This window comes from Penicillium samsonianum (genome assembly GCF_028829775.1).
Source record: "Penicillium samsonianum strain IBT 33392 chromosome Unknown utg000009l_segment0_segment0, whole genome shotgun sequence".
NCBI lineage: Eukaryota > Fungi > Ascomycota > Eurotiomycetes > Eurotiales > Aspergillaceae > Penicillium > Penicillium samsonianum.
This window is the reverse complement of record NW_026643267.1, coordinates 1,597,500-1,618,686: the sequence shown is the minus strand read 5'-3', so window position 1 is coordinate 1,618,686 and position 21,187 is coordinate 1,597,500. Positions and strand designations below refer to the sequence as shown.

General features: G+C 48.1%; 6 protein-coding genes across 6 annotated transcripts; 1 reads left to right on the top strand and 5 right to left on the bottom strand.

Annotated features, from left to right (window-relative positions):
- Positions 1-1,621: 1,621 nt before the first annotated feature.
- fgaAT (fumigaclavine B O-acetyltransferase easN) lies at positions 1,622-3,019 on the bottom strand (the record flags this gene model as incomplete). Its single annotated transcript, XM_057286276.1, has 1 exon — positions 1,622-3,019. The coding sequence occupies one exon, from the start codon at positions 3,017-3,019 to the stop codon at positions 1,622-1,624; it is 1,398 nt and encodes a 465-aa protein (XP_057129601.1).
- Positions 3,020-4,608: 1,589 nt separating this feature from the next.
- Positions 4,609-5,932, bottom strand: N7471_013556 (O-methyltransferase-domain-containing protein; the record flags this gene model as incomplete). Its single annotated transcript, XM_057286275.1, has 2 exons — positions 4,609-5,115; positions 5,177-5,932. 2 exons carry the CDS (start codon positions 5,930-5,932, stop codon positions 4,609-4,611), a joined length of 1,263 nt encoding a protein of 420 aa, XP_057129600.1.
- A 1,074-nt stretch (positions 5,933-7,006) lies between these two features.
- On the bottom strand, positions 7,007-8,948 carry N7471_013555 (cytochrome P450; the record flags this gene model as incomplete). Its single annotated transcript, XM_057286274.1, has 9 exons — positions 7,007-7,094; positions 7,159-7,233; positions 7,292-7,452; positions 7,506-7,616; positions 7,690-7,980; positions 8,097-8,296; positions 8,461-8,713; positions 8,778-8,806; positions 8,864-8,948. The coding sequence occupies 9 exons, from the start codon at positions 8,946-8,948 to the stop codon at positions 7,007-7,009; spliced, it is 1,293 nt and encodes a 430-aa protein (XP_057129599.1).
- Positions 8,949-9,959: 1,011 nt separating this feature from the next.
- On the bottom strand, positions 9,960-11,993 carry N7471_013554 (cytochrome P450; the record flags this gene model as incomplete). Its single annotated transcript, XM_057286273.1, has 5 exons — positions 9,960-10,380; positions 10,461-11,070; positions 11,170-11,404; positions 11,474-11,774; positions 11,827-11,993. The coding sequence occupies 5 exons, from the start codon at positions 11,991-11,993 to the stop codon at positions 9,960-9,962; spliced, it is 1,734 nt and encodes a 577-aa protein (XP_057129598.1).
- Positions 11,994-13,032: 1,039 nt separating this feature from the next.
- Positions 13,033-13,392, bottom strand: N7471_013553 (uncharacterized protein; the record flags this gene model as incomplete). Its single annotated transcript, XM_057286272.1, has 1 exon — positions 13,033-13,392. One exon carries the CDS (start codon positions 13,390-13,392, stop codon positions 13,033-13,035), a length of 360 nt encoding a protein of 119 aa, XP_057129597.1.
- Positions 13,393-18,670: 5,278 nt separating this feature from the next.
- Positions 18,671-19,537, top strand: N7471_013552 (uncharacterized protein; the record flags this gene model as incomplete). Its single annotated transcript, XM_057286271.1, has 1 exon — positions 18,671-19,537. One exon carries the CDS (start codon positions 18,671-18,673, stop codon positions 19,535-19,537), a length of 867 nt encoding a protein of 288 aa, XP_057129596.1.
- Between the last annotated feature and the right edge of the window lie 1,650 nt (positions 19,538-21,187).

The window sequence follows — 21,187 nt, the reverse complement described above, 5'->3', positions numbered from 1 at the left end:
CTATCATGGGAGAGACATGGCAAGAAACCGCGCTGCCATCGCGACACGTTGACCATGGCTCCCTTCACCGCCCGACCATTCACCCTACACATTTCACCACATCAACACCAACACACATCAACACACATCAACACACACGGCTCATCACAACAAACTTTCTATCAAAACAAGCATCCCCGCACAACATCTGTGTTTACTCTGCACCTGAATGAAAGATGCCATTTTTCATTGCAGCGAAGGGATCATCGGACCGCGAAAAAGGCAGAAGGAGTAGGAATACGGGTTGCTAACGACGAAAGCCCAGTTTGCATCTTACGATTTGGTGATTGAATTTGGGATGATCTATATTGATTCTATCTATCCAATGATGCTTCTTCGGTATACGAAACAGATGATGAAGATGTTGCGCAGGTCTTTGCTTCATCGAATACTCTTGGAATACTCGAATACTGGTCCCTAACACCACGAAGAGGTGCCTGCACGTCGTTAAGGGCCTTGTTGTCGCAGCACCCCCCTGTGAGGATTGTTGTTCACGCAGACCTATCCTGCGAAGCACACTTTTACACTCGCGGGGCTCGTGGCAGCGATAGCCTGGCCACGGAAGCTCTCAAGCCCGCAGGCAGGAGAGGGACACTATGATGCATCAAAGTGTGAGGACCGAAGTCCTGATTTTTTTGGGCTGGGAATCCGGCTCCTTTTATATCTTGTTGTTGTTGACGAGAGGGTTGTGCGGTTGAGAGATCGGATTACGGCTGTCGCTGATGAGAGCTTGCGGGCTGATGAGTGTCATATCGTTGTGAAGGTGCCCGGGAGAGACTATGTCGAAAGACATGTTGATCATGCGGTGGGCAGCTTGGAGAGGCCCATGACAGACGAGCAGTTGACGGCTAAGTTTGTCGATCAATGTGTTGGAATTATAGGACAAGAGAGGACCAACAAGGCGAGTGAGTGGTGTTGGAATCTGGCGCTTGAAGAGGGCGTGCGTCGGAGCAAAGATGTACTATAAGTCTTGCCCACTGACTGAATTGATGATGTTTGCATGAATTCTACACGATACTAAGCAATCTACTTCCGAGATATTCCGATCGTACAAACTACCACTAACTGGAAGATTTGAGTGTGGGACAACGTAGGGATTCTTTGATGTAATGAGAACTAAAAACAACACCTAACCTGCCGTCTGTGGACAAAAGGGTGGGAAAGGCCTATCATCCTTGAGGGAATCATACAGTAACTATTTAAATGTACATGGGATGTGCTGCTCCTGTGTATAGCCGAACTTGGAATATCCAAAATGGCAATTCTCTAGGATACAGAGTAGGCGCGATAATACTGCGAGCTGACATAGTAACCATTTCCCCTTTATTTGAGAAAGGTATAATCTGCAGAAGGCGAAGATACTGTAGTGGAATTATACACTTATGCCACTGGTCATAGTTATCTTGCCACGCCAGTCAGAACGAAAGAATGAAGAAAGAGGAGTCGAGGTGCAACTCGTCCGTCCTTTCATGGAGTTCAGCCTCCTACACACATTCCACTAATAATCAACGACTGGAAACACCCTTCACCACAGCCCAAACAAGGAGTGAGTCATTGATCAAGGCTTCCATGACCTCCGGATTCAAATAAAACGAATGTCCCATGGAGCCTTTTTGGTCTTTCCGCTAGCTCTTTTATGATGAGCTGGCATAACAATACATACGCCATCCGAGCTGCCGACGTCCATTTCAAAGTTCTCGATCTGCCCAATATTTAGACCAAAGTCCAGCTCATAAACTTTCAGATGCCGCCAGCTGCTGATGAAAATAGGGTCGGTAAAGTGAATACCAATTTGGCCCCAATCACCCTGACTGTACTGGTAGTGGACCAATCCACGTATATACTCGTCACTGATAGCATTCAGCCCAAGCCGGACACGGAAAGCAACATGGGCGATCCAAAGGAGATCATCCTGGTCGATGTCTGGTAGATTAAATGTTGGAGCTGTTGGAGCCATCGTATCCGGGTTATTTTCACTTGGTCGATTATGAGATGCCCATACAGTGGTCACCAGGTGTCCAAGGTAATGCGCCGGCATGCCCTTCAATCGTCCTCGAAAATCCACCGCCATTGCAAGGCTATTGCTCCTTTGCCCCTGGGCTCCTGCTGCTGTCCTGGCTTTCTCGACACTTACCGCGAGCAACGCGGTCAGGACATCATTGCTAGAGAGGAATTTTGGCCAGTTCGCGTCCGGATGGACAACTAACTCATGAAGGCATCTGTATGTTTGTACAAGATGTGGTAAAAGGCCGTTGCATGCGTCTCTCATACAATCGATTCTCTCGGAAGACAGTAGGAACGACTGATTGCAGAGCATAGCCTGGAAGGGTTCGGGTTCTATATCCGTGTGCACGCAGTGACTGGGAATTTCTGCCTGAGAATGATCCGCAAGTGCTACTGCAGCATCGGACAGCATCACGCGTAGTTTTGACTCGACCTCACTAGTGGTGGGAAGAGAAACCATGCAAGCAGGCTCGGCACGGCAGCAATCGGCTAGCATTTCAAGGATATAACCGGCGCCTGTGCCATCAAAAACAGAATGGTTGTAACCCATGCATAGCACGAGTCCCTCAGCCAGGAGATTGGCCTGGAAGCGTAGCACAGGTCTGGGCTTCGATGGTGGAATGAAACCCGGGAGCGGATGATATGATTGCTCAAGTGAAGGATAATTGTTCGATCCCCCTGTCCATGAATTGTTGGGAAAGGACTTGACCAAGAGCATGGGAATGTCTTGGAGAGAGAGACCAGGCATCTGCACTTGAAGGACCCCAATTTTATCGGGGAGATCCGCACATGGTGCAACTTCTCCAGAGAGAAAAGCCAGACATGATACCAGACGGTCTATACCATCTCGGAGGCGCGCAAGACTGTTTATGTTATCCACTGGGCGGAAATACAAGGTCTTGAAAATGTAGACTTTGGGCAGGGTATGGTCCACGGGACTCAAACGGAAGGATTTGAAAACTGGTTGTTGCTTCATCTCCAAGTGAGAATAGGTAAATTATCTTTTTTTTAATGGGGCTCCAGAAGCTGCTGCGGTGTTTGTAATAACAAGCCGTTTTGCAAGGAGAGTGTCTTCCACATATTAAAAGCGAATATTAAAGGCGAATATTAAAAGCGAATAAAGCTACGAATCCCTTACAGAGTCTAAAATATGCCGAAATATTTGCAAAGGGTATCTCAAACTCAATTGTGCTCACCGCCAATGTACTTGTGAATCCATCGAAATGTAGAGAAGATGCATTCATTCCACAGGAAGTACGCGGTCATTCGTGCTATAGTCGAACGACCGGCATGGGAATACGAGTTTATACCCTCCGTAGTAGAAACACATACCTCTACTGGGTACAATTCGGGTCATACTCTTACAACCAGTAGATTTCTATTTCGCTCGGCCGAGGATACATATCATCTACTTCACGAAAGCTGCAATCTCAGCTAGGTCTGCGTTTAAAATAGTTGAAAAAGGTCTCTACACTCTCCTTACATACTGGATAATGCCTCGCTACTCGAGACTTTGCATTTCCATTCGCACATTCTAACAAACTACGCTGTAGTAAAGACTCAGAGAAGAAGAATAAATTCTCAAATAAAGATCATGATTCTAAGAGGTCTGTCATGAAGCATCTATACGTCTGCTCCATGAAAGGAGCACGCACAGGAACCTACAGAACCAGAGAAAATTAACCAAGTAAACACATGTGTTTCAGAAGGGAAACTACAAAATTTGCTGCCAGTAGTTGAAATGCAGAAGCGTATGCGGACAGAATGGGAATGCATGAAACGCTGTGTGTTAATCACATTCCAAAAGGGTTCATTAGGCTGGGATGTTTGCCGTCATTTTCTTAAACCACCGCAGTTAGGTCCTATGCTACGGCAAGATGGTGTGGTAGTTCTACTCTTCGAGTCACGACCATTCACAGTGACCTGGAATTTTGGACCTCCTTTTCGATGGCCCACCGCCTCACCGCACCGTAATATTTCATGCGGTTGGTGTCTGCCGTAACCGGATTGGCATACTTGAACAGGCAACCGGGCGCTGAAGATCGCCCGACACGACATCCTAGGCCTTGCCTAGAACACTTAGTTTACAGGCGGATACTCGGACCACACTTTTCGGAAGGGTACAGCTCAACATGCGCACGATATAGGAAATTATCGACGACCAAATTCAGCTGCTCGGAATACGGACTCAAACGCAGTTAGGGTGTATTTCACGAGGAACAGGCCAGTCCTATACAAGCTCAATCACCAGTTTCAGACAGGCTCACGTCCAATGCGTTTCTGTATAAGACCGCAGCAAAATGTGACCCGTTACGGCTACGCTACGCGCATATTACTCCTCTGGGGGGCGTGGGGTCACCAATAAAACTTCTCTAAGAATTGCTTGTAAGGACCCTCTGATTCAGCGTAGTACACAAGAGTAAGAAAACAAAATCGCCCTTTGGCTGAACCGGTACATAGTCTTAGCTTTATACATTTATAATTCAGCTTCGGGTTGCCGGGGACGTGGCTGTCTCGAAATAACCATAATCGCCGCACCCGAATTCGAGGGAATGTCTAAAACGCCTAATTCGGCAGAGGCGCCCTATACACCCAGGTCATGAAGCTCAACAAACTTCCACTAGGCTGACAGCGGTGTTTAAACTCCAGATGAGGAGATACGGCAGCCATCAAGTCCTTCATTTCCGTTAGGGTGCGCTCCTTCCCAGCCAGCATCGTATAAAGGGTGATGTCGAGCGCTCGAACGGACTTCTCGACAAACAATGACTCTACCCCGGGCTCGGGGACGGCGATGTCCATAATCGCCAGCCGAGCTCCATCTTTCAGACCCGAGAGCGAAGCTTGCAGGATTTGCTTCGCTTCCGCATCGGACCAATCGTGAAGGATGAACCGGTACAGATACAGATCAGCCTGAACCGTCTGGGGCTGGAAGAAGTCGTGCACCATGAACTTGACATTCTTTTCCGTGGGATGAGCTTGTTGAATGGTCTTCTCGATGTCCTGCACGGTGCAATGAATGTGGGGGAAATTCTTCACGATTTCCTCAGCGATATGGCCCACGCCACCACCAACCTTTGCCAGCTTCAGGTTAGCAATTGTACCATTACGACGAGTGGAGTTTTCAATCACGTACGTCAACTACACTCTTCACTTGGGTCCAGTCAAAGCCACTGATGACGTGTTGTACGGAGTAGCTCGGCGACACCGATTGGGAGAGCATCACGTTGTTGAAACCTCGGTCCAAGTCGGGGTTCATCGCATGCACGTCCCACAGGGATGACAGCTCGTCTTCACCATCGCGGTACTCGATACTCGTGGCGACCTTTTTCGGGTCCTGGCCCGTCCCATCGAGTCGCGTGGCTTCATAGATCTTGGTCGAGGACCGGAAGCACATATCCAGAACCCAGGCCATCCCATCTGCACTGGGTGGGTCTTTAAGGAAGATCGATGACATCGCATTGTGCTTTACATTCTCACCGTTGTCTGTCTCGGTGAAAATTCCCGACGTAATCGCGAATCGTACCAATCGTTGGAGCACCGACGTTGAGACCTTCGTCTGTGCTGCGAGCTCGGCGTATGACACGGAACCTTGGAGAGGGATCATGGCCGGTAGTCCGAGTTTGATAACGGTCCGCAGCACTCCAATCTCGATGGCGACATCCCCGAATCGGTAAAGGTAGCTCAGTGGGCCGTAGGCTACCCGGAGGATTTTCTCGGCGGCTGAGATGATCTCCGATCGGGCGGCAGACCCTTGGCTACTGAGCAGGGGCAGGTCAATCGGACCACTGGTGCTGTTGAAGGAGGTGTCATGGTCCGTCTTCTCTAGCTCGTCGGCTAGGATGTTCGTGTTTTGAGCCAGGGAGCTGGCTAGAGAGCGGAATTCATCCATTGTAGAGGGGTTGGTGTTCAGAACAATGTACGCTAGCTGTACAGGCTATCAAGCTATATGGAACTGGATTTTACGTTCACTGCCTGGAAGGTTGCTAGCAAGTAGGGTGGTAGATCGAACTATTGCTACGTAGCCCTGGAGCACACTGTCGCTTACACCAGGCTGATGAGCAACCATACTGCACGAACCCCCACTTCTGCACTCCGTACATATGATCAAGACAACCAAGGTAGTAATTCTCACTGCTGCGCGGGTACGTAAGCCCAGCCACCATGCGATGCAACATGTCTCCTCTTGCATCTCAACTTTGACGATCCAGTGACCCAGGGCCTTACCGGCACGACTTAAGGGAAGTAAGTTACATTTTGGGGCGCAATTGGTCGCCCACTCAAAACAATGCAAGGTATCATTGCCTTCAAGCCCACATTTCCGGTCACTCTGCTGTTATCACTCACCTCTAAGTTAAAACGTCTACCCATACATATTGAATAGCGCACTAAATGCCATGTGCTAGCATTCCTTCCATCCAGGCTTCTGTGACTTGCTTTTACCACACTTTGCTTTCGAAATTACCCGTGGAGCTGAGACTGTTGTCATATGAGGCTCATCTAGTTTGGGAACGAAGCCGGTTGGATGGACATAATCCAAAGCTATATATACAAGGAACAAGTTAATTAGAAGCTCTATAGGGTATAAGCTTTGTCACTTCCCAAGAATAATCAAAACATCCCCTCAAGTTACGACCAGAACGCCAGATAATTATCCCCGTTTTGCTTTTGTATCCTAGCCATACAAATCGCTCATATGGGATCTGATGACCTCTATGATGTATGGCAACGTAATCATCCATAACCATCTTATAGATAGCGAGTATTAGCAGGGTTTATGCCAAAGAGGCTTCCATTTCCAGTCAGTCTGAGGCGTAGTAGCTGAGTGCTGCAGAAAAACGCTGAAGACGAGGACACTTCTGCTTATAAGCTGATACTGCAACCAGTCAACCAACAAGTATTTTTGATGTTATCTTGGCTGAAAGTTTTGGCTACGGTCCAAACGAACAGGGGATGGTACCTAGATTTAATCGGCCACAGGAAGGAAATGAGCTCGCGCGGGCGGTACGTGATATACCGCCACAAATCTGTCCTTCCATTGGAGTTTCTCGGGACTAGAAAATAGTGCGCATTCGGTTAGCTTCAGCTAGTGCAAATCGTGGAGATAGAAAAGGATACCTGGATTTATCTAGCTCAAGATCAAACTTGCGGTAGACATGCGCGAAGCTTGTTCGCAGCACTGCCCATGCAAGACTACGAATCCACAGTTAGTGTATTATAATCACTGCATACGGGTATTGCAGTTCCATACCTTTGAGCAGGGCAGCTCCGAGGGCCGCGCGAAAAAGGGACCAAAAATTTCTGAAGATCTGTGCTCCCTTCTTGCAGCCATCGTTCTGGAATGAATTCGTCTGCTTGTTCAAAGGCGGCCTCATTATGGTGGACAAAATGACTGCTCATGCCAACCACAGTCTGGACACCTGGTCAGTGAGATATCGGGCCATTGAGAACAAAGAGTGACGTACGCCTCCCGGGATAAAGTGTCCGGCGATTTTTGCACCGGAAGGGGGCACGACTCGTGGAAGGGTGCCGGTCGCCACGGAAGCAATTCTGAGCGATTCCTTGATTACTGCGTTCTTCACAAACGATCAGAGTTAGTTAAATATTGATTCCAACGGTGCGAGTTAGGGTATCCAGAGACAGACCTACCAGATATGGCATCTTCTCAAGAACAACAAAAGTCGGGGTTTCGCTTGGATCAGGCCATGATGTGCGCAACTCTTGCTTCAGTTTGTAATAGGACTTTGGGGAGCGTAACAGGCAAAAGGTCCCATACATCAAGGTGATTCCAGTTGTATCTGTGCCAGCGAATATCTGCGTTTGAGTTTCTTCATAGATCTGAGCGCTCGTGGGAACAACTCCGTCAGGGTACGATTGAGGGCTTAGCAAGTGTTGCAGTATGGTTGTGGTGTGGGGTGGTAATTGAGGCTGAGATTCTGTCTGAGTAGTTAGTTGTTGGATTCGGGTCATCACGGCCTGAGATGTGTTTCTAGTCAGCCTCTTCGCTCTACCGTTTGCAACCGATGTATTTGTGGGAGAATGGACGGAATAAGTACCTCCTGGAAATCAAGTAGCACGTTGGTTGCTGGAGCAAGGAGCCTGCTTAGCCACCCCGGACACTTCTCGAGGATGACAGTTAAAACGGGGAAGTGCTTCATCAGCAAGAAAACGCGCTGGCTTCCGTCCAATGCTTGTAGCAATGGTTCCTCAAAGTTATCGGAGCTTATCGCCCCAATCGACTTCCCAAAGAATAGACCTGCACATACCATCGTAAGAAGACATTTGCCGCGCAAGTTCCGAAAAGTTACTGACCAGTAATGACATCGAACGACAGACATTTGAAGGCTCCAAGGAGGTTTACGGGAACCCCTTGGTACCTCGTGAATGATTCGCACAGCTCCACAACCTATCTCGAGTGACCAGAAATCAGCTTGCTCATTGTGGTTGATGCTTTGATGCATGCCTTGGAATCAATTAGACCCTGTGATTTGATGACAGCCTGCTTGGAGAAGAACCTCTGTAGGACATCTCTCCTCTCCTTGGCAGCCTCATAACCGAGTCTACCGAACGATGAGTCTACCTCACCAGTGTTGTGGTAGAGTCTCGGATCCTTGTCCCAGCGGCTGCTCATGTTGTAGATCTCCAGGTACGTAGAGGGGTCGCTGAAGTGTATCTAGGATATCATCAGGAAACCTGAGCTTTTTCCACGCTTTCTACCTATGGGAAACCAATCATACCTCATTGGGGCCTGTGCGAACCACGTTTCCTAAATGAAGGTACATGTTATTCATGACTCCAGTGAGGCAAGAAATAATAGCCTTACCATGTACCATATGCAACTGCTCGAGTTTGTGGATGAAGCACTCATCCTGGATCGCCTCGATGTAAGTCTGATACAGACTTGTCATTGCCGCTAGTCGCGGCCCGGGAAACCGCGAGAGGCCTTTTTGATAATAATTTTTGACGGCCTTATTGATGATGGCTGTCGCAAGAATCACCACCAAGACAATCCCTATGTTCCCTCTCCAACTATCTCCTAGACGCCCAGCCCCTAATTCAAAGGTTAACATGATTGCTCGCTTGTTGTTGGGCTTCAATCGCAGGATCCGAAAGGGCAACAGAAGTAATCAGTCGGGGAGGGCACAATTCGTAATGATAAGAACAGTTATATTTCCGAGAAGTTATGGCCTCGAAGATTCACGTCCCACATTTGATTGGCAGGCTTGAAAATTTATTTATTTCAACTTTTTTGATTTTTCTCCTGCTTTACTGGAATTAAAAGATCGCCATGTAACACAAATGCATAGGACATGCAGTGTCATACCATCCTTGCATTGCTGTGCTCTTTGAATGCGAGCTTTAGGTGACATGGAATACAATATTAGGGCTCGGCGTCTGGGGGAGCTATGGCACTTGAAGGCACAGCTTTGCAAACAAGCACATTTTCAGAGGACTCGCATACCTTGCATCGCTTACTACCCAAGTCAAGGGCTACCGTTCCGTTGGAACCATGAGGGCTGAAACATTCCGTGGGATGTGCTGTCGGCCCCCAGCACCTTCCCTGCGTTTACAGAAGATCAATAAACGTGAGATAGATTTCCACCTCAAAGAATAGATCATAGTTTAATATTTGTGTTGTTTGTGCCTGGTAAACATGTATGGTTTGGACTGAAGGTAATCTGCGGTCAGTCAATTTGTGACTCAGATTTGCTTCGGAATGCCCAATGTTCGCAACCTCAGGTTCACTGAGAGTAAAGCTCCACCGTGGCTGCATTTCATTACACTAAATACCCCAGTTAGGACTAGTGACATGCGTCAACTAATCGTCTGTTCTGAACTCCGAACGGGTAAAGAGAGCTTAACAGTAAAACAATGTTTAACTAAGTGCTCGTGCACTAAGCGAGGCTGATCACGATTTTCTAGAATTTTACCTCGTCTTCCCTTCTCCTGACTGCCAGTGTCGCTTCCGAATTTGAGATTAACTCTATACCAAAAGAATCAAACTTCGTCTCTGAGCCATCACCCAGCTTGAAATCATATTTCATCACCATATGGGAGAGTATGATTTTAACCTGGGTTGCTGCAAGAAACCGCCCTGGGCATGCATGGATTCCATGACCAAAACCCAAATGAATTGGACTTGTCGCAACAAGCTGGCTTACTCCATCAGAGCCAGTCTCCTTCCGCATTTTCATGAATCGATGGCCATCGTATGTATCAGGGTTGGGGTATATTTCTGAGTTTCGCATGTTGAAGATGGGGATGCCGAGCACTGTCCTCTGGGAATTTGGGTGCCATCCGCGAAGGTAATGTCTTGCATCGCGGACCTTCTCATAAGGACTAATTTAACGTTGAATAAATCAGCATATAGCCAAAGTACAACTTGGGAAAGCAGCACGAAGATAAAAGTAGGAGCATACATACTCGACTCAGTGGGTTTCAGTCGTTGGCTTTCTTTCACGGCACTATCCATCAGCCGTAGTTGCCCTAGGATTGAGTTCTTCCAACCTTTTTCCTGGGGTTGAACTGAGATAACCTCCTCACGCAGGGCCTGGATCAATTCGGGCCGAGTGCTGAGGTCCAGAAGGGTCTGCGTCAATAGGTCGGTGGTTGTGTGGAGGGCATTGATCGAGAAAAGCAATGGGCTCATCGCCGCATCGTACTGACGCCCCTTGGCAGCTTTTTTGGTCCATTCGATCGCGTCATCGTATGTGAGTGGCTCCTGGCCCTCTGCCTCACGTCTGGAGTTCTCTCGCTCTCGAGCGGCGATACCCGGCTCGATCAAGCTCCGTGTTCTCCTGGCAAGATACCGCAGTCGACGACAAGAGGGCAGAAACCAGTGAATAAAGGGTCTAAAAATATGGGGCCAAAGGCGTAGCTCGCGGGCTGCTTCAAATCCAATCGAAGTATACTCTTCTGTGACTTCCAGCCATTCTTGATTCTTGGATAATTCCGGCCCGTAGAATAGCAAGGCCGATATGTGGCCGATGATTTCGTGGACGGAAGATTTTGTGACCACATTGTGCCAATCTGCGGGTAGTCAGTGGGCTGGTTCCAGCATTAAGTACTCGGCACGTGCCCCATGAGGCTACTTTTCCGGCTGGAGAAAGGGAGCACAGGGACGCTTACTCGGCTCATCGCCCCAGGCTTTTTCGAGTAGAATACCAACATTCTCTGACATGAGTCTGGTGGAATTACCTGTAGCGTCGAAAAAGAAAAAGGATGAGCTTGCCCTTCTGAAAATGGCGATTCGGTACGTACTCAAACACCGGGTTGATCCGAACTTGACGGCGTCTTGTATGACCGTACTCCCATCCGTCCCTTCTCTAAAGAGGTCAAAGCCAGGGTATTCCGGGAACATTTCCTAAGCTCTTGTCAGACATTTGCAGATTTATACCCTTCACCGGGCATCACTTGTTCACTTTATCCTTACCTTGGCCAGTACCGCCATAAAACTCAAACGTTTGTCCTTGTATATTTCGTTGGTGTATTGCCTCTGCAATAGCTTACGAAGTTGTAGCGGTAACCACTTGATAAATCCAGCTATTGTTTGGGCTATTTTCTGATTGGTCATATCACCATCTTCCCAGGATCCTAGACCGTTTCCATCCTCCATGATTCCACGACATTCAATAATATGAACGGTTACGCGTAAGGCCGGAGGGCCATGACTTGAGAAGATGTCGCAGAGGGAATTACAATCCTCGAAACCATTATGACCCATCCAGGCATGCCTAGGTTATTTCTTACAGCTCCATGTGATCGTCGTCACGTCCCGTTCCTTACCGTCCCCGTGGGTTCAAAAATGGCTTGGTATGCACCTCCAGATGTGGATTGTTGTGAAACATGACGCCAAATGCCTTCACAAGAACGCGAGGTCCGATTGTAGCTGGATCGGTGAACCGGATCCCAGAAGTGTCGGTGTGGTAGAAGTACGACCGCAAATTGACCATAAGAGCAAAAAAAGACGCAAAGTACCGAATTCTATCGCATACACATATTGTAATTGATGATTTTCTCTCGGTAACAGCATCTCTAAGCTAGGGCCCGAAGTAACGGGTAAGCGAAAGGCACGTTCTGTTCCCCTGAACGGGGTGTTTGCCCTGGTATGCCTTTTTTTTATAGGTTTTTCTATATGATACTTATCCCTTGCATGATTTTCCATTTTTGAAAACTGACAAAAGGAAATACGAGTGCTTATGCAGTTGCAAGTGAAGTTATTGGCGGAGAATAGGTTTTCTATCCCCATATTGAAAATATCTTATCAGTTGACCCGTGCATGGTGAGATGGAAGCATGAGATTGGACAGGATAACAGCACTTTAACGGTTAACTTCAACTTGTGGCGGGTTTGAGGTGAAATTAGGAAAAGTATCAGACCTGCCGCTAGCATTACAGGACACAGTTGCCAAGTTGTCACGTCAAGCCGGGAATGAGCAAATTTCAGGAGATCAAGAGATCAAGTGTATATTCCACCAAACTATTGAACCAATCAGACCATTTAGTCCCAAAATTTATGCTTATTATCAATTGGACTGAGCATTTCGAAACATATCCTGAGCAATTCCAGAGGAAATAGATAAATTGGACTTTGTGGTTACCCTTCCGGTCCAGTACCTGAAGCCCGACAGGAAAGCGGTTTCTTTTACTCACTGGCCATTACCTGATACTTTGTCAAAGGTACCTCGAAAGAGGTAGGATGGCCACGACACATGTCCTTGGAGACGGGCTTGAAGGCAGGGGCACCGAAGCTCGCTGAATCAGAAGAGAAGGAAATAGGTGTTAGAGAACAATGCCATGATAATTTGAGTAGGAACTTGACACAGATGGGCCAATCTCCAGTCTCGAAGGACTGGAGGTAGACACTCAGGTACGGGCTTCCCTTCCGGAAAGAGAAAGAGATGTAGGCGTGGAGATAGTTGTCATTGTCATGATCCACATGAGGACTGGATTTGGGTAGATGGATTGACTGAAAACAACTGTTTTTAACCCACTAGTATGCACGCAGGCTATCCTTGTATGTCTGCAACATATGGTCATAGCCGTGACGCTTGAAAAATGTGGCTAGTCCATCCGCCACCCGGCCATCGTTCATGCCGAAAGTCGTAAAATAGACCTGCGGTTCCGGCATCGGGTCATCGTGGTGAAGGGTATAATTGGCAATCAGAGGAAGCTGCTCATTTGGAACCTCGCCAAGCTTGAGATAGGACTCCGGGTACGAGATCATACCTTTGGGGAGGTTGATCAGGTCCCATAGTTCACGAATCATCTTCAATCCAGCGAGCGTTGGCGCACCACTTCGTCGGCCGCCCATTGTCCACAGGTTCTCCATCGCTTCCAGCGAGACGTTCATCTATAAGAGGTATATTTTGATCCGAGATTTACGTGGGTCACAAAGATCGCAAGATATGAGTCGGGGGGAGGCAGTACTGGAAGTTCCGCGAGCGTGAACATACTCTTCTAGTGTACGGAGAGGCGTTAAAAGAGTGGGGTACTGGTGACAAAGACGATGGACGGAGTCGAACATGAGCTCTTGGACAGACTTTCCGGTGGCCAGAATTTGAGTGCGGGATAGATATACACCTTGAATTCAAACTGGCCACCCTTTAGGTCCAAGGCCAGTTTGTTTTGCGTTTGAATCTGGCATCAAATCTACCAAACATTGTCCAAAGATACCACAACATTTCTGACAGCGCCCTTGATGCAGCGTCGCATATGTCCGGTTGGTTCGTTTCCACCCGCTCGAATACGTCGAGCAGCTGAGCAACGCTGAGTAGGATCAGGTGAAACGGTATCGGACGGAATTTCTTTGCTCGTTGGCTCTTTAGTTGGCTCGGCTGTGACTCGGGACTAGGCGGTCTCCTTTTCTCGGTTCGTAGCTGATATAGCCAATGTTAATCTGTAGGCCTGAAATAACGGGACTTTTGCCCCACCTTCTCCTTGCACGCAGATTTGGACTAACAACCTGGCCATCTGCGAAAGTACGGCTCACCGGCCGTCTAGCAAGACGAAACATCAGCCCATCCCGGTGTCTGGCTAATTGCCAGGCTTGAAAAGATGCCAGATGCCAATTGAGAACAATGAGGATCATCCATTGGACTCCAGGAATCTAATCCACAAGGAGGCTATTCTTTCACGGTGTTCGAATGCCGAGAGACACACCGTGGTGTGAGCCCGTTGGAGTTTGGGGTTCGTATCAGGTAGACACATCAGCATGTGACCTGATACACAGAGTCGACTGAGAGAGAAGGGCCGAGGTAGACGATAAGAACCGTACGGTGACTCATCGTCGATGCCACCAGTAGTTATAGTGGAAGGGGCAGAGCATTCGAAGATATCGGTATAGGGAAGCTCGAGCAAACAAGACATCTGCTCGCTTCGCATTCGACTCGAGTGATGGGAATATGAGGGGGGTCCTGTAGTACGATCGGAGTCAGCAAGGCTTGAACCAGTTGGAAGAGTTGTTATCGCCTACCCATTCATGGAGCCCGCAGAGTGTACGCTTGAGACGGAACGATCAATTAGCATATTGATCATATCAGCATACCAACTAGATCACTTACAGTTCTCTTCAGCTATGCAGTCACCAATCATGCGTGTTGACATGATCTTGTATCCAGTTCGTCGCAACCTCCGGCTGCCGCTTCGAAGAAGCCGCGTTGGGTGCACCGGGCAAGTTCTGAAAGCCAGAGGCGCACGACGAACCCACCTGTAACAATAAATTGTGCAGTCGTCATGGGAGAAGACCTGGCGATGGGGAAGGCGAACACCCCACCATCATGGTGTGAAAATAATGGATGTCTCAGGCTTCTATGCAGCGAAGCTCACAATCGGATATCCGCACCTGTTATTGGCCCGCTCCTCCGGTTTATAATCTTCACCTAGGGTATGCTGCGTGGTTTGAAACGACAGGGCCAGGAATAGTGTGTAAGCCATGGCTTTGTGTAGAGCACTAATGGGGATGCTATATCCTCGGGCCACTCTGGTGCGATGTCAGTAGTTCACTGTCAATTATTAGCTTGCAGATCGGCGAGATAATCCCTGACTCACATGTTCTGGTGGCCAAGTCTAAGGCCGAAGAAACGGCAAAGAGCTGTGGCCCTTGCGCTCGTGCATTGTGGTCGAATGTCCTCGGTTCTATTGGAATCACATCGTCTTCAGGATAAGTGAAAATCAGACACGTGAGGCTAAAATTCACATACCTGCGACGCGGGTATTCGCGCTTTCTCGTGGATGTACACACAGAGGCTGTACAGTAGATCCGCTCTGTCGGCTGCTATAGCGGAGACATCTTTGCATACACACTTTGACCAGCTAACCCAAAACTCGTATCTTGGATCGGCTGGAGTGAATGGTACAGTGGATCTGCTGGGAACACATCTCTCACCGGCACTGTCTGGCTTGCCGGTCCACGATGTATTCTTTAAATGTCAGTACAGTGGAAATTTCAGTACTCGATCAAAGGGGAGAACCTATCGAATGCCTCCGACACAAGCCTGCTCGACTTTGCGTAGTCAAGTGAATAAATTGTAGAGCAAATTGCTGGGGGTAGAGGACATATTTATAGACATATCGTCTCATCCTGTCAGGTTACGTGCTCTGCTTGTTAACAAGCGTTGAAGGACACCTATCCTAATTGAGGCCTGTTGAAACCCGTGGCATATTTTTACAGCGACTATTTGCAGCGACATTTCGATGCCTTCAGATGCTCAGCGAGGGAGACGAGCAAGAGCCGTGTTGAAGAACAGGGTGCTGAGTCGGTCAAGAAACGTTGGCTCACTGCCGAATCCTTCACGGCCCTCTTAAATTGAGGCTTTGTGGGAGATATTCCGTCCGCAATGGCAAGCTCATATTTCGTGTTCTGATCACCTCATCTGTGAGCGACTCAAGGTCAAATCATCGAAAAGCGCCTTCAATTTCATCCCCAGAAATCATGAACTTTTTTCCTAGCCTCGCTTTAGTGCTGTGTTGGTTGTGTTGAGCTGTGGATCTGTCCATCCCGACTGCGGAAAGCGAGGTCACGGTCGGTCAACCCGTTGAAGCTTGGCCATAGTTGTCAACACTCAATTTTCGAACTTGTGATCATGAACATAGATACACTGAACTTTTAAATCTTTTTAGTTTTCTCTTCTGAAATTTTTTTTTTCTACTGTAAGTTCTACAATTTTCCATTTGCCGAATTTCTGAGACTTTCAACGAAAGGGGACGAGGTGTTCGAATGAAATATATATCTCAATGAGCGTTCATATCTGGCCCTCAACGTTGTGAGACTTGATCATTTTACCCGACCGACTTGTTGATCACTATCCTTTGATAATGTTTTGCACACGAAGGTGGCTATGGACTGGGTTTTACAATCACCACTACGGTCAATTGAAGCAGTCAAATTCTGACTGGAGTTGTTTTACTTTTCAGCGGGCTGTTGCCTGATCTTGATTTTCTCCTGTGGAAAAAATGGATGCACAAAACAGCTCGACAGACCAGGAAATTGAAGAAGCCTGGCTGTGCCAATCATATAGTTGGAATTTGGTTGGACTCTTCCGAAGCTCTCTCCAGATCGAGCTAAGTACGCCCAGGTCCCCATGACTCGCCCGCAGACGTCGTAGCAGCCCTACGTATTGCAGTCTAGAGCAATGAATAATTGTTATTTCTGAGGGATTACGAGGGACCAGATATACAATTTGGGACTCAAAATGATTGTTAATCTACTTCGTTCTTGTGTAGACTATGAAGGTGCTACTTCCGATGACGCGGCTTGGTTCCTGGCTGTACCAGCCTCATATTTCAACACGAACGAGTAGTCGGCATCACCGGTTTTAACCACAACGCTTTCTGTGAACTCTGAGGAACATCCGGGTCGTATCCTCGTGCGATCAGGCGCTCAAGTCTGTCGGATACAAACAGAGGAAACCAAAATCGAAGCGTGAAATATGGATGCAACCAGGGAGCATAGGTCCATCACGGCATGCCCCGACACAGTATAGAACTTCTGTGAACGTTGATTCAGGGCTTGAATAGACCCACGGGAGTAGAACAACCCGTCAGTCGAGATATACTATGCTGCCTTGGAACCAATTTGTTGTTTGCGAATAGAGGTCAGCCAATCCCTGGCTCCTGTTGCGGGATGACGAGGAAGCGCGCACCGTGCAAAAATTCGATAAAAGTTGAAGACACCAAGATAGGCTATCAGAAGCTGAACAATCTCGCCAGAAAGCCGTTCGACTTGTCAACTTTGCAATATAAGCTCTGTGCTATTGCCAAAGAATTCCTCTGCGCGAGAGGCCAGCAGTGGTATGAAGCAGCCGTCCGCAACCAGGCGCGAGTACCATATGAGTCTAGGATTGCCTCTCCATCAGTTGTTGTACACCCGGGCCGATCTCAGATACTGTCAGCCTCCAGTGACCAAAGAATATTTGTCCTAGTCGTGGAAGACTAGACAGAGCATCGATATTGGTGATAGCATTGAAGCGGTCATTTAACTCTTTTGAGGTTCACTAATTTCCTGAAGGAATCATCGAGAGGCCCGCTCAAGTTGTTGTTTGTCATCCAAGGACGTTCGAGAGTGACCAGGCGGATAAACTCAACAAACCTATATCTGCGAGTTTACTTTCTGCTGTCCATTCCACCCGTCCCTTCGCTTCTGCCACTTGCCTGAGCATCACCATGTCCCCACGTAGCGCATCGGGCTGGCCAGAATGGGAGGAGGAAAATCTGCTCTCCTAGCTGGATGCCCATTGAGCGCTACCGTGGAAAGCCCGCTCCGACGCACTTTATGAAGAATATCGGGTGGATCGAAGCGTTGAGTCTTTAAGAGGGAAAAAGTACCATATCCTGCGAAAGCAACGTCACACGACGACAGTGTTGTAATTCAGAGGTATTAATTGATTGTTTTCTCAGAGGGAGACATGAGGCTATATATATATACACAGTGAAGGCATCTACTTGCATCATGTATTTCTTCCACGCAGAAAGAACTGGAAGCTTCTTGATCTGCAACAGCCTCATATCTCAACAGACAGCAATCAACCAACTCAAACAAAAAGCTCGAGATCAGGTACGAAATAGCTTTAATCCTTCCAGTATTACAAGCTGATCCTTTGTCACAGGCCGCGCGACGCTAGTACCTATCCATTAGCGCTAATGGCGCTGATCATGGCCGTTTTCGAAAGGCTCTTTCGCATGCCTTCTCTGCCAACGGGCTCAAAGGAGAGGAGCCAATCTTGGCGAGCTATATTAACATACTTTTCAGAATAGAGGATTCGCCGACTCAAACGATTCAATTGATTACACAAGAAAACTATGATATTGTTCGAAATATTTGCATCAAAATTAGTAGTGCGCTGCTGTGCTCGTATATGGACGGCAAAATGGTGAGAGCGATTCGCTGCAATCGCCTGATGGGTACGCAACTGTGGGACAACTGGCCATCCTAAGCTCATAACTGACGAATTTTTGCTTGAAACTAATTTTTTGATTATGAACAAGAAACCACCTATGCAATATGACTTGAATCGCCATTGTTCATGTCCATCAATTCTCATCGTAATTGCACCTGCCAATGTGTCATCAGCCCCGCAGACATACGATCACGTCACCATTAGATATCTCGCCGAGGTGATAGGCAGAAAACCATGTGGCTGTCCGAGCCACATAGCAGTCTCCAATGGGGACGAGGAAGCTTCTCGTCGCAAACAGTCGCCCAGCATTCGATAGGCACACCCCCACTTTCCCTTGATAATGTATTCATCCACACCAACACGATGAAAATCTTCGAAAATACATCCACCTACGATTATTCGTTCCCTGCAGTGACTCTTGCCTATTTCCTTCGTTATCCGAATCCCTACTGCCGCCATGTCTTGACTACCGACGTGATCGATCGATACGTCGACCCGAACACACACCGCCTCCACACGACTAGGCTCCACCTGAAAAGGTCCAAGATCCCCTCGGGGATTCTGAGGCTATTGCCGAGAGGAATGAGTGGGCCCGACAACTCCGCTCAGAGTTATATCCTGGAGACCACCGTAGTCGACCCCGTAGAGGGCTGGATGGAGACCGAGTCCCGCAACTTGGAATGGACTGGTATTCTCAGCGTCGTTGAGAAACAGTACTATCAGCGTCTTCTCTCGAGCAAGTATGCTCTTGCTCTAGGTGGGCTCTCAATCGATCAAAAGAGCGAGCGGACCATAGTTTGTACCAATGTGACCTTCCGCTCTAGACTCGGACAAGGCGAATTTCTCAGCCGCAGGAATAGTGCCGATGCGGAAGAAGAGCCGAAGAGAGGGATCTTGTCTTCCTTGTCCACGGTCGGCATCCAGCGGACTGTTGAATTGATCGGTGTCAAGCGAACTCGGGACGCTGTCTTGAAGGGCAAGCAGGGCATGGACGTCGTTCTGGAGCGGCTGCGCAGTGGTGGGATTGTGTGTGTTCTTGAGGGAATGCGACAGGATCGGGAGGCTGCCTTCGGCTTCGAGGGTGCTTGCAAGCGAGTTTAGTCACAATGAGAAGACGACGACAAATAGGCCGTACGATGTGTCTGTCTCATGTCTTTGTGACTATTTTCTCACTCCAAACCCAACGAAACTTCACCGGCGGTTTCATGGGCCTCATCTAAAAACAGCGCTGGTTTAGGAGAAAACGCGATAGCGGAACTGACCAAATGTCGTTCTTACCCATGAACGCTCAATAATGTTGAGACCTCAGCAAGGTCCATCAACATGGTAGGCTTGAGTATCGCTCGCTTGCAAGGCTGAAACCACACCGTTACAAAGGGCCTGAACTGCTCGCTTTCGATCCCACGATACCAGGGCCTGTTTATCGCAGAGCTGCAGAAGGATGTCGCTGTCGCTTGCTAACCACTCATCTAATTCTTGAAGCTGTCGCTGCTCATCCTCAAGTCGTATTTTCTCGGCAGATTTGACAACGTAGCATTCCCAGAGGGAAAAGTACAAGTCAAGCAGTTTGAGGGCTGGTGTAGCAAGATTGCCATTGTCGTGTAGAAGTTTCATAAACTCCGCCGTAAGGGCACCGGATGTGCTCGCTGGGATCTGTGCAGGATTAGTGATTTTGTTCGTTTCCTGCGGAAGAGAGTATGACCGACCTTGGGATCGATGGTTGCGCAGTTTGAAGATTGTTGTGGGTGGTTTTCAAAATTGGGCTCCACCTCTGCATTTTGGGCTACCGAACACTGTCTCTTGGCTGGCCGGTCAATTGGGTAAGGCGAAGTGGGATGGTCCATCGTGGCCTTTGGAATGAAATGGATGAGACGTTGTGCTCGAGAGTCTTTTATAGACCGGCAAAATCCATACCGAGGCTGCTGTGATTGCATCCAAGACCTCCCGGTTCTCATATTCGACCGTGTTTAATAGACCATTATATACGTACCTCAACTGTTGATGCTCGATCTCACATGTTCACCCAAAACAGTGATATGCGGAACCGAGCGACAGGTGAGGCCTTGGAACAAATATTGCAGAAACCATCCCTTAATGGGAGCCTGCAAGTGTAATTTGACGCATTGGATGCTAAACATCAAGTAGAGTTCTTTGAAGTTTAACGTGGCGTTATCGTGACTGAAAATCATCTAGAGAATGGTGATGTAGGTTGTTCGAGTCCAAGTATTGATATCAACTGACGTTGAAAGCAACCAGTCTCGCATTGTATCACGAGAGCTACCTAAAATGAATATCCCTGGCTCTTGCATACCACCAGCCCTTTTCTTTGGCGACGGCACCGTTAGCGATTGACAAGAATTGTGGTAATCTACCCTGCTCCAAATGCCCTCCAGATGCGATCATTCCTTACTAAATGTAAGGATCTCTTTGAACTGCCATCCTCCAGTCTTCAACACACCACGAGCGCGTTCACAATGGGAATATATGCAAATAAGTTCTTTTCTCGATTTCAAAAGCTTAAGCGAAAGCTTCAACACAAACCCAAAGATTGTCTTCCCAGTGTCAGTCGATCAAAAACTCTCCCTGATAAACCTGCCACCGCTTCTGAATCGGAACGTACACGACGATCAGCCGCCCATTCCCCAGAGATGCCGCCCAACGAAGATAATAGCTCATAAAAGAAGACAAAAAGCACCTCGATATGTTTGCAATCCATTACCCCAAAGGTTCACAAAGCAGACTCAAGTTAAA